General features: G+C 38.4%; 1 protein-coding gene across 1 annotated transcript; it reads left to right on the top strand.

Annotated features, from left to right (window-relative positions):
• The first annotated feature begins 1,619 nt into the window (after nt 1-1,619).
• LOC141499449 (uncharacterized) lies at nt 1,620-13,267 on the top strand. The gene is made up of 8 exons (XM_074202157.1): nt 1,620-1,710; nt 2,046-2,381; nt 4,212-4,319; nt 5,587-5,703; nt 6,363-6,523; nt 12,048-12,180; nt 12,298-12,442; nt 13,180-13,267. Exons 1-8 carry the CDS (start codon nt 1,620-1,622, stop codon nt 13,265-13,267), a joined length of 1,179 nt encoding a protein of 392 aa, XP_074058258.1.
• Nucleotides 13,268-13,307: the final 40 nt, after the last annotated feature.

Genomic DNA, 13,307 nt, shown 5'->3' on the forward strand with positions numbered 1-13,307 from the left:
AACTTTTCTGTGAGACCCTATACAAAACAGAGGGGAACAAATAAAATGGAATCTTCTTAAGGACAGTTTCTGTATTTGTAATTTCAGAACTTAACACAGTATTTGATAAACAATAAAACATTAAATAAATGCTTTTAAATGTAAATTAATGTGAAAAATATTTATTGAGATAATTTAAATTTTATCTGGAGAAAAGGAAACTTGTGTGGTGGGCCATTGGGTATCCTCAAATACATGAAGGATTTCCACATAGGAAAGAAATAAGATATATGTGTTCCCTAATCAAGAGGTTAAGAACTAGGAGCAGTGGGAAAAGTAGCAGGAGCAGATTTCAGTTCAATAAAAGGAAGGTATTTCTTCCCAATTTGAGCTCTCTGAGGGTGATATAGGCTGCTCTGGAGGTAGTAGGTTCTCTCTTCCCAAAAATATTCAAGCAAGTTCTAAATAGTTCCTTTTCAAGGATGTTGTAGAGTTGATTTTCTACCTCTCATAGTCTCTTTTTCAAATCCACCAAACTAGGGACCTCGAATGAACTAGGTCATCTTTGGGTAGGGTATTGATTAGTGACTAAAGTGTCAGTTGCCCTTCACAATCATGTCCGTTATCTGGATATACTTGTGCTGCTATTACTATGGGGAAAGCATTTGAAAGAGCACAGTGGAAAGATTTTACTAGACCTGGTGTAGGACATTTATAAGTTAGTGTTAGAGATAATAGAAATAAGGTGGTCAGAAGTAGGGGATGGAGAATAGATTTTTGTATGTTGTCAGACAGTGTTTCTGAATAACTAGACTGGAGAAGCAAAGAGAGAGAGAGGGTGGGACTATGCTAATCACTGAAAAATGAGTACAAGTTTAGAAACAGTGACTGGAGAGAGATCTGCTGAGGCAGACAGATGCTTCCATTTAAGATCTTTCTAAGGGGTGGCTAGGTGGGGCAGTGGATAGAGCACCGGCCCTGGAGTCAGGAGTATCTCAGTTCAAATCCGGCCTCAGACACTTAGCTGTGTGACCTGGGGCAATCCACTTAACCCCATATGCCTTGCAAAATACACCCCCCCCAAAACCAAACAAACCTAAAACAAACATCTTTCCAGGTGAGAGTTTCAGTCCTGTGAGGCTCAGGAGGGCTATCACAGAGCAGGCAAGAGTAGGAATTGGTGTGATCTGGAGAAGTTTAGACAGGAGACAAGAATTTAAAATATGAGGTTCATGTGGCCCATAAAATCCATTGGAGCACTGGTGAAGGCTCTGGAGAGGAAAATGTAATCACAGGATTGGGTCTAAGACTGCTAGAGGATTTTGTGGCTAATCTTTGGACTGAAGAGTGGATCTCAGACAGGCAGCCTTGAGTGGGATTGATAGGGGTCATTGAAAATTATCATGCTGATGATTCCCAATGTCCTTGTAATAGCTGCTGATGTTCTGACCTAGTCCAAGAATATCTCTAATATTCTTAACAGTCATAGTCTTTCTGTCACTGCCAGAGATACTGATCACAATTAGCCACTGGTTTCCTTTTTCCTTGTCACAATGCCTCTGTCGTATTTATTTACCATTCTATGCCCAAATTCACATCAATCACTAATACTTCTCCATTTCCTGTGTTCTTTCCCAGGTATGATGGAGCTTCTGAATTTCTCAGGATTCTTTTTCTCTAATTTTGTGATTGTTTTCATCCTCCTTCTCAAGAAGCCAACAGTGTCCACAGGTAAGGGTATTTACTTCTCTCTTTAACATATAGTGATTCTATTCCAATCTGTTATCCTCCCAAATCATTCCACCATTCTCTCTTAGTATCCTATGGAATTTTTCTCAGTTTTTCTCTTTTCTCTCTCTTCTATTATCTACTCAATGTTCTGGTATACTGTATCCTCCTTTAGTTGCTAATTTAACTTTTTACCCATGCTCACTTAAACTCTTGTTTCCTTCTCCACTATACCATTTTAGTGTACTATCCTTCACCAATGCCTTGCATAAACCTTGTATATTCTTCTATCTTCTTTTCTCTGACCCTCTGTTTCTTCTTCCTGTTTGATTAAACAGAACAGCTCTCAGTGATTGGACCTTCAAGACCCATCCAGGCCTTGCTTGGGGGAGAGGTAGAACTATCATGTTACCTTTCCCCACCTCAGAGTACTCAGCACATGGAGATTGTCTGGTTGCAATCAACTTGGGTCATACATCTCTATCGAGATGGGGAGGATCATTTTGGAGACCAGGACCCTGATTACCAAGGGAGGACTGAACTGGTGAGAGATGGTATCACAAATGGGAATGTCACCTTGAAGATCAGGAATGTGAGACTCTTGGATGCAGGAAGGTACAAATGTCTCTTTGAGGATGGTTTTCACCTAGAGGAAGCTGATATGGAAGTCTTAGGTGAGGAGTTGAACCCTGAATTGCACGTGTTTTTGCATCTCTGAGGGGAGAAGTTAGCACTGTTATTAATAGAATTACAGGATTGACAAATTAGAAGGGAACTAAAAGTTCATGTGAGCCAACACTTCTCTGAACAAGAAACTTCTATGTTCCCTGACTTTATTTTAATTGGACCAGCATGCTTAGTCCCTAGACTTGCACCTTGCATATGGAAGAAGTTTAATGAATGCTTGTTACATTGGATAGAACTTTCAACCTTTGCTTAAAGATAACGAATGAGAAGACATCCTGTCCCACGGTGGGATCAGGCCCTTTCTACTTCTGGATAAATTTAGTCATTAATAATTTTTTTTTGTTGACATCAAGTTTAAATTATCCTTTCTGAAGCTTTCACTCATTGCCACTAATTTTCTATTAGGAGCACAAATGAAACAAATCTAATCAATTTTGCTTTTTTATTATCTATGTAAACCTAGAAAATCATTTTGCTTTAGTGTTTCTCAATTTTCTCATCTGTACTAAATCTATCATCATAGGATAAGTAAATAGTTATTTTCTCATCTTAATCTCCCAGAGTAAGGCTGGCTACATCTCCTCTCAGAAGAATAGGCTAATTTTGAGGAACAGTGGAGTTCCTTTCCCCAATGCTTTCAGAGTCACCATCATTAATTGCCAGTGATTAGCATCCAAGTTCTATTTAATCAATTAATATCAACCTTTCCACAGGAATATTTACTACAATGTTGCAAGAACAGCATTATAAATATTTCCTCCTTGGGAGACACTTTTTGCTATACCATCTCAGTTATTACAGACTATAGGGAGAATAGGCTCAAATCAATGAAAGTTCTCTATAGCACTGATGAAGTAAATTGACTTGCAAATGTGATTTATTCCATGAATGGGTGAATATACCTTTACCAGTTTAAATTCTTTAGTTTTCTTGGGACTTTGGATTTGTGTGTGTATGTATGTGTGTGTGTGTGTGTGTGTGTGTGTGTCTGACTACAAGCAAATGCTTGGAAGGACCCTAGGTCTCAGATGCTCTGCTTGTGTCTTTTGAAGTTCACAAGTTCATAAACATCTTGAAGATTCTTTATCCAAAAGAAGGAAAAGCATGTACACTAGAGACAGTAATAATGTCTCTTCAGTTTCAAGTTAGCTCTGGGGGAAAGAGATATCAAGATGCCTCTTCCCATTCAGATGCCCTCAGAAGCTGGGCTTCATAAGAATTTGTCCCTTTAAATATTAGGTTCAGAAGAATAAGTTTTGGCTTGATGTAAAGGAAAAATACTGTCTAGTAATTGGACTAATGTCAAAATGAAAGAGAACTTCACATAGAGTTGGTTGGCTACTTTTTCCTGTGAGACTTTTAGCAAAAGCTGGATGACCACTGTAGAAGAGTTTTAAGGCAGAGTCTGATTCAAGTGTTTAATAAGATGTGAGTTCCCTTCCAACTGGAAGGATTTGTGAATGTAAGAACAGTCCAAACATCCCCAAAATCAGTTCCCAGTCTTCTGCATATTTCCTGATACAGTCAATGCAGTCGAATAATGTGTCTCACAGCTAGATAGGGCTAACCACAGGTAAAGTGTCCTGACATGGGATGGAGAAAGGGGATATAGGTTTGGTAATCTTAGGAATGTCTTCTGTGGGATACAGAGCTGAACAGAGAGCTGCAAGGACCAGAGCAGTCCAGAAATTGGCTATAGAGATAACCTTGCCCTCTGCTCAGTTGGGGTATGAGTGTGGCCAGTAGGGAGGGAAGCTGGTGCAAGGATTGATACAATATTATTTTGGTCCTGAGACTTATGTTCAATTATGTTTTAGGTGAAGGAATTGTGTCACAGATGTTGCCACCAACACATTTTTTCTTCATCGGTACTTTTTGGTTTATATTATATGTAATATTTTTATTTTACATGCTGCTATTCCAAGGTAATTATGAGGGTAAAAGGGGGCAAGGGCTTTCTATTTTTCTCATTAACATATCTGCTCCAGGAAAGGATATGAATTTGGGGAGCATTTTACCTTGTTTCCATTCCTTGGTCAAGTGTTATACCTTGTCTCCGACAGATACTCTATGTTCAGGGTTCCTCAATATTCACCCATAGAAACCTGCTTCTTTCAACTACCTTTGTAGTCATGTGACCTGCTGATTTCCCCCTACTCCCATCTCAAAGACTTTTTTTTGCCCAACCATTCTTTCATCATATGTTGATGCAAAGCATGCACTAGGCTTTATGGGATTTAAAAAAAACCAACTATCTCCTTCCTCTTCCTCAGTTATAATCCTTGTTGGTTTGTAAGATCATAGTCTGAATATCATTTTTGATTTTCAAAGCAATTGAAAAACTGCAACTTAATCAGGATTTTTATGAGCTGGTTAATGTTTTGGTTTGTAGCATGAACTGAAGAAAAAAAAGTTGACATCTTCATTACTTGGTACTTGCCCTTGGTAACTCAGTAATTTGTATTTGCCTTCATAGAGCTAACAGTCTTTGTGAGAGTGAGTCATAGATACAAAACTGAGATGGCTTGTGGAAATTGGCAATTGAGTTGATATTTGAAACAAAAAAAACCCTTAATGATTCTAAGAGCTAAAGTTTAGGAATGTATGCACTGCAAGCAAACTTGTAAAAAGTTGGAAAATGGATGGAGAGGTACAGTAGAAAGGTGCCCAGATTAGGTATTAGAATGTTTGAAATCATATGGAACATGAGGGTAAGGAAAGACCATCCAAAGAATGAAATATACATGAGGAGCAGCCAGATCCTACTGAGTGGGAAAAAGTAGAAGAATAAGAGAGAGAAACATCTAAAATGAAAACAATTTGTGAATTAAGGAGCAGGAATAAGAAAGGTTTAAATTGAAGGAATATTTGCCATTAAGGAGTGATGACATGATAGAAAAGTAAACATACTGTTATTTATAAATATATATATATATATGAAATTTATATGTTCTTTATAAGTATATATATATGTGTGTGTGTGTGTGTGTGTGTGTGTGTGTGTGTGTGTGTATGAAATTTAGTTTTGGTTACAGGGATTATGTTTCATCTTTTATCCTAGATGGGGACAGCTGCTAAGGATGCTATACCCTTGAAAACATTCAAGTTATACTTAAACCTTGCTATAAGAAGGTGGGGCAGCAGAAAAAACAAGATCACAACCATGCTCTCAGGGTTGGGAACTTCTGTCAGTCTATTTTCGTAGGTCAAGTCCCTGGATGGGTGAGATTAGTGGACTTTTGCTTATGATTTCTACATTGGAAATCGAAATGGCCATTTGTTTCTTATGGCTGCGGCACAGATGTAGAGGTAAGAATGGGATAAGGTGAGTAGTAATGTGATCAAATTATGAGATGCTAATAAAATGCAAGTTTGCAGCCTCCAAGCTGCTTAGAATCTGAGAGTCCCTCAGTCTCTGTGCAATCCTTACTTCTCCTTGCTTAATATAATCTGATCTGTGTGTGCTTCTCAGCCCCCAATCTGTGTGCCCCTTAGTATGTACTGCCCAGACTCCTTATTGGGTCCCAATGTTTGCATTGCTCTGACCCTTTTGTGTTTCCCTATCCATGTGTAGTCTTCCTTAGGAATGTGTCCTGTATTCACTGTGTGTGACTTATTCTTTGCAATTCAGACCCTGAATTTTCCCTCACCCTTAAAAAAAATTATCCAAATTTACTGGTCTCCACACAATCTTGATCCACTAAGTTCCTATGTAACTTTCAGTGCTAGGTCTCCCTGCCCTCTTCTATGTCTTTACCTAAAGTATAGAGGTCTGTCATCCTTTTGAGAATGAATTAGCTAAAATAGAGTGTGGCACATAAGGCACATTTGTATCCTAGATAGGGAGGCCAAAGGGGGCAGGGCTATCAATGGACCAGAAACAGATAGTTCGAACCCTTCTTCCCAAGGGAAGGGATACCTGTTTCTCCTCAATATCAGCTCATACATAGCTCCTTTCTCCTATGCAGGAATTCTTTTTGATGAAACATCACTTTGGAAAGAGTGGAAATTTTGGCTATCAATAGCTTTACTGGTACTTACAAATATCATTCCCTCTGTATATCAACTAGTATATTTCTGTCAACGAAGGAAACATCGCACTCAATCAGTCTGTTGCCTTGACTATGAGGTAATTTTTGACTGGATGTGCATTTTACTATAACAGGATGAATTATCTTTTCAGCCAACTAGTGAGGGACAAATCAAGGAACACAAATTCTGAATTAAGGGTGATGCAGGAATAGAAGAGGATGAAAGGAAAGGGGGATTCTTGTAATAATGAACTAAGTGGAGGGTTTGAGAATATAAGGTGTTAAGTAAGGCAGTGGACTTGACTCAGACCGGGCTGGGAGGAGGACAGTTTATGAAAGTCAAAGAGAGACCACTCTTTTCTTCACATTCTTCTCCCTTCCTTAACAACTAAAAGGCTCACATGAGCTATTATCTCCTTAACTTTTATCTCATACAATAAAATGGCCTTCTCATTGCCAAAGCCAACTCTTCTTCAGACACAAGTGATCCCATTCTATTCTGTATTATCCAGTGAATTAGCCCCTCTGATCACCATTCCCTCACTTATCTTCCCTGTCAATTGGCTGCTTCCCTCCAGCTTATAAATGTGTTTATATTTCTTCATCCTCAAAAGTCTCTTGATCTGTCCAACTCTTAGCGATTGTTCCATGGCTTTCCTTCCTTTTGGCACTAAAATGCTTGAGAAGGTCATCTGCAAGAGGTTCTTCCACCTCTTTTCCTTTCATTTTCTTCTTACCTCTCTCTACAGTCTGGCTTCTGATTTAATAATTCAACTGAAACTATTTATTCTGAAGTTACTAATTATCTTTCAAAGGACAAATCTAATGACATTAAATTGAATCCTGATTGACTTCTCTGCAACCTTTGACACTATCACTTCCTTCTTCAACTTGAAACTCTTTTTTTCAGGCCATATTTTCAGGCCATATCTGATAATTATGGGTATCCACAAATTCCTGTTCTGGGACCTTAACCTTTTCTTTTTCCTTTTTGCTACTTTACTTGATGATCTCATCAGCTTCCATGCATTCAATTATTACCTCTATGTGTATGATTCTCAAATCTGTTTACATATCCCTAACCAAATCATCCTTAGTTCCTCATCTCTAGTTGTCTAATGGACATCTGAAATGTGTATGTCCTATAGATATCTTAATCTTTTCTGTCTAAAATTTAATTCATTATCTTTGCCTCTAGATCCTTCCCTTTCTCTAATTTCCTCATTACTCTAGAAGTCCTCCCAGTCATCCAGCCTCATGAACTGTCATCTTCTCCTTTCTCTCTCTATCCACCAACATAGACTTGTTAATGTTACATTTATAACATCTGTCCTATAAAATCTCTTCTCTTCTCTGACAAGGCCATTATCCTGAAGTAGTCTAAGTATCTCTCACTAGGGTCAATAACCTGTTGGTCTTCTTCCTACAACTCCCCCCGCCACCGTCTTTATTCCACTCAGTTGGAAAAGTGATCCTTTTATTTCTTCTTTTAAAAATTATTTTATTTAGTAGTTTATTTTCCCTAGTTACATGTAAAAAGTTTTCAACTTTATTAAAACTTCATTTCAAATTCTCTCCCTTCCTCCCTTTCCAACTGCCCTCATTTTAAATGCAAGTAATTTGTTATATGTTATAAATGAATAGTCTTGCAAAACATATCCATAATATGCAGGTTGTGAAAGAAAACATTGACTGCCCTTCCCATAACAAGAAGACTAAATGAACAAAAGTATGCTTCTATCTATGGTATGAAAATTAGTGGCTCTTTCTCTGGGGATGTATAACATTCGGCATCATCAGTCTTTTAGAGGTGCCTTGAGTTATTGAATTGCTGAGAAAAGCTTCAAAGCTGATCCTTCTATAGTACTGCTGCTACTTTGTACACAGTTTCACTTTGCATCAGCTCATGTAAGTCTTTTGAAGTTTTTTTTGAGAGTATCCTGCTCGTCATCTTTTATAATAGAATAGCATTCCATCATAATCACACTCCATAATTTGTTCAGCCCTTCCCCAATTGATGGGCAACCCTCAATTTCCACTTTCTTGGTATTAGAAAAAGAACTGCCACAAATATCCTAGTACATATATGTCTTTTTTATTTTGTGTTTTCATATCTTTTGGAATATAAACCTAGTAGTGGCATTACTGGTCAAAGAGTACACATGACTTTAGAGCTGTTTGGGTAAAGTTCCAAATTCTCCAGAATGGTTGAATGTTTACAATTCCACAAATAGTGCATTAATGTCTCATTTTTTCCACTTCTCCAACATTTGTCCTTTTCCTTTTTTCCTATTGCCCAATACAATAAGTATAAGGAAATACCTTAGAATTTAATTAGCATTTCTCCAATCAATAATGTGGCTATAGATTTTTATGTGGCTATAGATAGCATTAATAACCTCATCTGAAAACTGTTCATATCCTTAGATCATTAATAAATTCAAGAATAGCTCTTATTTTTGTAAATTTTACTCAGGTCAAAGAAATAAGGCCTTTAACAGAGAAACTTGCTTCAATTTTTTTTACAGTTACTATTGCTAACTATATTTCCCTACATCCTTATTTATTCTATTCTCTCTCTCTTTCACCTTATCCCTCCTCAAAAGTGTTTTGTTTCTGATTACCCCCTTTCCCCAATCTGTCCTAAGAATGAGAACATTGTCATAATTTATCATATAGAAACAAAAAATTTGTCTTCATTAATTTCCTTATGATTTCCTTTCTTGTTATGCATCTCTTGTACCTTGTATTTAAAGATCAAATTTTCTATTTAGCTCTGGTCTTTTCAACAGAAAATATCATTCTTTTCCCCTGAAAGAATATGCTCAGTTTTCCTGGGTAATTGATTTTGCCTTCCAGAATATCAAATTACAAGCCCTATGATGCTTTAATGCAGAAGCTACTAAATCTTGTATTATCCTGCCTGTGATTCCACTTTCTTGAATTTTTTCTTTCTGGCTGCTTGTAATGATTTTTTCCTTGATCTGGGAGCTCTGGAATTAGGTTACATTTGGGGATGATGTCTTTCAGTAGTTGATATGTGTATTCTTTCAGTTTCTATTTTACCCTTTGATTCTAGACTATCAAGGCAGTTTTCCTTAATGATTTTTTTAAAACTGATATCTAGGTTCTTTTTTTGATTGTGGCTTTTATATAGTTCAATAATTATTAAACTATCAAATTATCTCTCCTAAATCTATTTTCCAGGTCAGCTGTTTTTCCAATGGCATATTTCAGTTTGACATCAATTTTTTTGTTTGTTTTTGTTGTATTACTTCATAATTTCTCATAATATCATTTCTTTCCATTTACTCATTTCTAATTTTTAAGAAATTATTTCCTTCAGTAAGTTTTTGTTCTTTCTTTTCTCTTTCACCACTTCTAATACTAAGGTGTTTTTCTTCAGTGAATTTTTGCACCTCTTTTTTCATTTGGCCAATTCTGCTTTCTAGGGCATTCTTATTGACTTTTTGGACCTACTTTACCTTTTGAACTTAGTATATTTTTTAAGGTGCTGTCTTCTTCAGCATTTTTTTTTGTGTCTCCTTTACCAAGTTCATGGCTTGTTTTTCATGATTTCCTTGCATCATTCTTATTTCTCTTCTGTATTTTTCCTCTACTTCTTTTAATTTATTTTCAAAATCCTTTTTGAACTCCCTCATTGGCCTAGGATAAATTCATATTTTTATTGGAGCCTATGAATGTAGTTGCTTTGATGTGTTTTTGAACTTCCTTGTCACCACAGTAACTTTCTATCTTCAGATTTTTTCCTGTGACTTGCTCTTCTTCCTAGGCTATGACTTGATTTTAACTTGTTCAAGTAGGACTCTGCTTCCAGAGTGGATGTAACTATTTATTCTAAAATGGAGGCTCATTCTAATATGGCTTCATTTATATCAAGAAAGGTAGCATAACTCCTGGAAATTTTCTACTACCACATGTATAAAAATCAGTTTGAGGGATAGAGCACTTAACACTGGAAGAAATCAGAGAAGTGTCACATGTGTTATTATCTGAAATGAGCCTTAAAGAAAGCTCAAGTTTTCTGAGTATAGAGGGAAAAAAGGCATCTTCCATCCACAGAGGACAGAATGAATAAAGTCTTGGCAATGAGAGAATAATATCAGTTTCAGATCAAGTGGTAGTTCAGTTTTAGTGGAATATAGTGAAATGTATAAAGGTGTATATGATATATATAGGATTCACTTGCTTGCAGGTTGACTTTGCTCTATACATCCATCATGGTTTTTGGTCCTAACACCCCTGCTTCCTGCACATTCTAGTCAACTTTCACTCAGATTTGTGCTTCCTTTTTATTTCAGTCATTTTTCCAATATTAGCCAATAGCCAGACAACACATTGCCCATCTCCCACCACAGGACATGCTCAGTAGTTATTCCTATTTTTTCCTATTTCTAAGTGACAACATGGAAGTTCAAGAAGCAATGTTGCATCAAGCTAAGGATGACTCATCACTGAAGGGCTTGCAATGGTAAAAAAAAGTATGAGCATTCTTTGATTGCTGAGTCAGAAGAACTGATCACTCCTCCAAAGAAAAAAAGCAAGCTTATGATTTCCCAACTTTCTCTTCTATTCTAGATTTGAAGCATGAGGACTGTTTCAAGTTGTATTGTGTAGTTAACTTGGGTAATTGATTATTACTTATTTCCCACCAAGTCTCCATGATCACAAGGTCTACATTGCATTTTTTTGTGTTATTTTTTCTGATATTAGGTCAACAAGTTTCCCATGTGGGGTTTATTAAGAGCTTCCACATCCCAAGCCTCAAAAAAAATCTGAACTGTCCCTATGTCAAGAAGACCTCAAAAAGGATTTTTAAATCAAGTAAGATAAATAGAGGAAAAATTTGGGAAGAAGAATGAGATTGATGCAAAAAATATGAAAAAAGAGCCAACTGCTTAGTAAAGTAGGCATACACTGAATATCTTAAAATACTGAATATGCCAAATGATTCAAGAGGCACAAAAATCCAAAGAAGAGAATAATGCCTTGAAAAAATAGAATTGTCCAAATGGAAAAAGAATTACCTGAAATTCATTGACAAGAACTCCTTAAACAACAAAATTGGTCTAATGAAAGAGATACAAAAACTCAATGAAGAAAATAAGTCCTCAAAAATTAGAACTGGGCTAGTGAATGCTAATCACTTTGACACATCAAGAAATAGTAAAACAAAATCAGAAGGATAAAATAGAATAACATTTGCAATATCTCATTGGAAAAACAACTGATGGGGTGTGGGTACACAGGCTATTCTAACATCCATGACACAAATCATCTCCAAGTAAACCTCCACCTGGACAGTCTCAGGAGCTGGCAAGCTGCCCTGAGAGATAAGGTGAGTTAGAGTCCTTGGGAGCTGGACATTCTGCCCCACTGACCAAGGGCACTAGACACAGCTGTGCCTTATCATCTCCTTCCTAACATACTCCCCTATCCTGTAATGCAAGACCCTGCAGTACACAATGCTAATACCCCCCATTCCCTCATTATTCGTTGTTCTACCCTGGAAGACCTAACAGTATATATATGTAGTAGCTAAGCAGTAATAAAATTGAACTGGAGGCATAAGGCAGTAGTGGCTTGACTCCTTATTCTCAGCTCCCCTCCTGGAGGGAGGTTGCCGCTGTGGGCCTCAAGGAAGCAAGCCACAACAAATGGTGTCGAAACTCGGGATTCCGCCCCCCCCCCCCCAAGGACACTTCAGGACTCGCACTCCTCCTTGCTGGCCAAGGTAAGTTCTCCATTCAGGCTGGTCTCTCGATGGTCCCCCTGCCCCAGCGGCTCCATGGCTTCTAGAGTCCCCTGTAGTCCCTTATCCTAATGGGGAATCTTCCCCCTTCTTCCAAAGATACACAAGTACATATTCTTAAACAACTCCTAAGTTCCCATTGCCTGAAATGCACCGAAAAAGAATGTAAGATAACACTCCAGGCAGTTTTTGTTTTGGCCCCCTGGATTGAAGATGGCCACATCCTGGATCCTGATGTTTGGGGGTATGTTTTGACACGTGCCTGCAGAGCTGAGGTCCGTGGTGACTTTTCTCCCCTGCTACCCTTCTATCCTATTATCACTGCAATACATGCCTACCTTTCAGGGAGAGAGGAAAAGCCTCAAGATATTTTGTAGGCAGCTTTAGATGCAGAAAAGGCCAGAGCAGAGAGCCTGTGCCACCTCACTGAGGTCTGAGATGAGGGCACTCAAACTGATGAGAAATCCACTCGCCCCCCTCCTCCTAAGCCCTCCCTGGATCCTCCGCCTGACAAACCACCTCCCCAAAGCCTCCTCTTCTTTACCCTGAGTTGCCTTGGGAAGACGGCTGGATCCAGCCTTCCCCCAAACATCAAGATGCTCCCCCCTGCCCCCTCAGCAGCAGCTAACGATTACCTGGATGCCTGTCAGATGAGAGATTTTTGCTGGGTCTATTGACAATCATTACCCACCCTCCCCTCTCCTCAAGGGGATTTTAGCATTCCCCATCAGCACACACCCCTTCTCATTTCCCGCCCCCCCCCCCCCATTCCACAGGTTTATGTAGCCTTTACAGACTCAAACCGAAAGCACCTGGGCTATGTAATCTACAGTAATGGATCTGTTTTATTCACTCCCAGGAGCCCTCACACCCAGTCTGTGCAAGGAGCAGAATTGCAAGCCCTAGCCTTGGTCCTCGCCCACTTCCCTTCCTCCCCCATTCTAAAGCAAGGGAGAGGGTTTGCTTGTGTTTTTCCCACAGATTGCACCGCCCAGCTATAGATTCCCGACCATCTGATCTGATTGACAAGCAGCAGCAGCAACAGCCCCCAGACCACCTAGCTCTGTAGCAGCCCTGACCAAAGGAATGCAAAGAATGTCTCTAAACAA

This window comes from Macrotis lagotis, chromosome X (genome assembly GCF_037893015.1).
Source record: "Macrotis lagotis isolate mMagLag1 chromosome X, bilby.v1.9.chrom.fasta, whole genome shotgun sequence".
Taxonomy (NCBI): domain Eukaryota; kingdom Metazoa; phylum Chordata; class Mammalia; order Peramelemorphia; family Peramelidae; genus Macrotis; species Macrotis lagotis.

Excerpts from the sequence above, each read along its gene's own strand:
- LOC141499449 (XM_074202157.1), top strand. The coding sequence starts at position 1,620 with ATGATGGAGCTTCTGAATTTCTCAGGATTCTTTTTCTCTAATTTTGTG. Across the intron at positions 1,711-2,045 it reads GAAGCCAACAGTGTCCACAG|AACAGCTCTCAGTGATTGGA; the intron begins GTAAGGGTATTT and ends TTGATTAAACAG. Across the intron at positions 4,320-5,586 it reads TTACATGCTGCTATTCCAAG|TCTATTTTCGTAGGTCAAGT; the intron begins GTAATTATGAGG and ends AACTTCTGTCAG.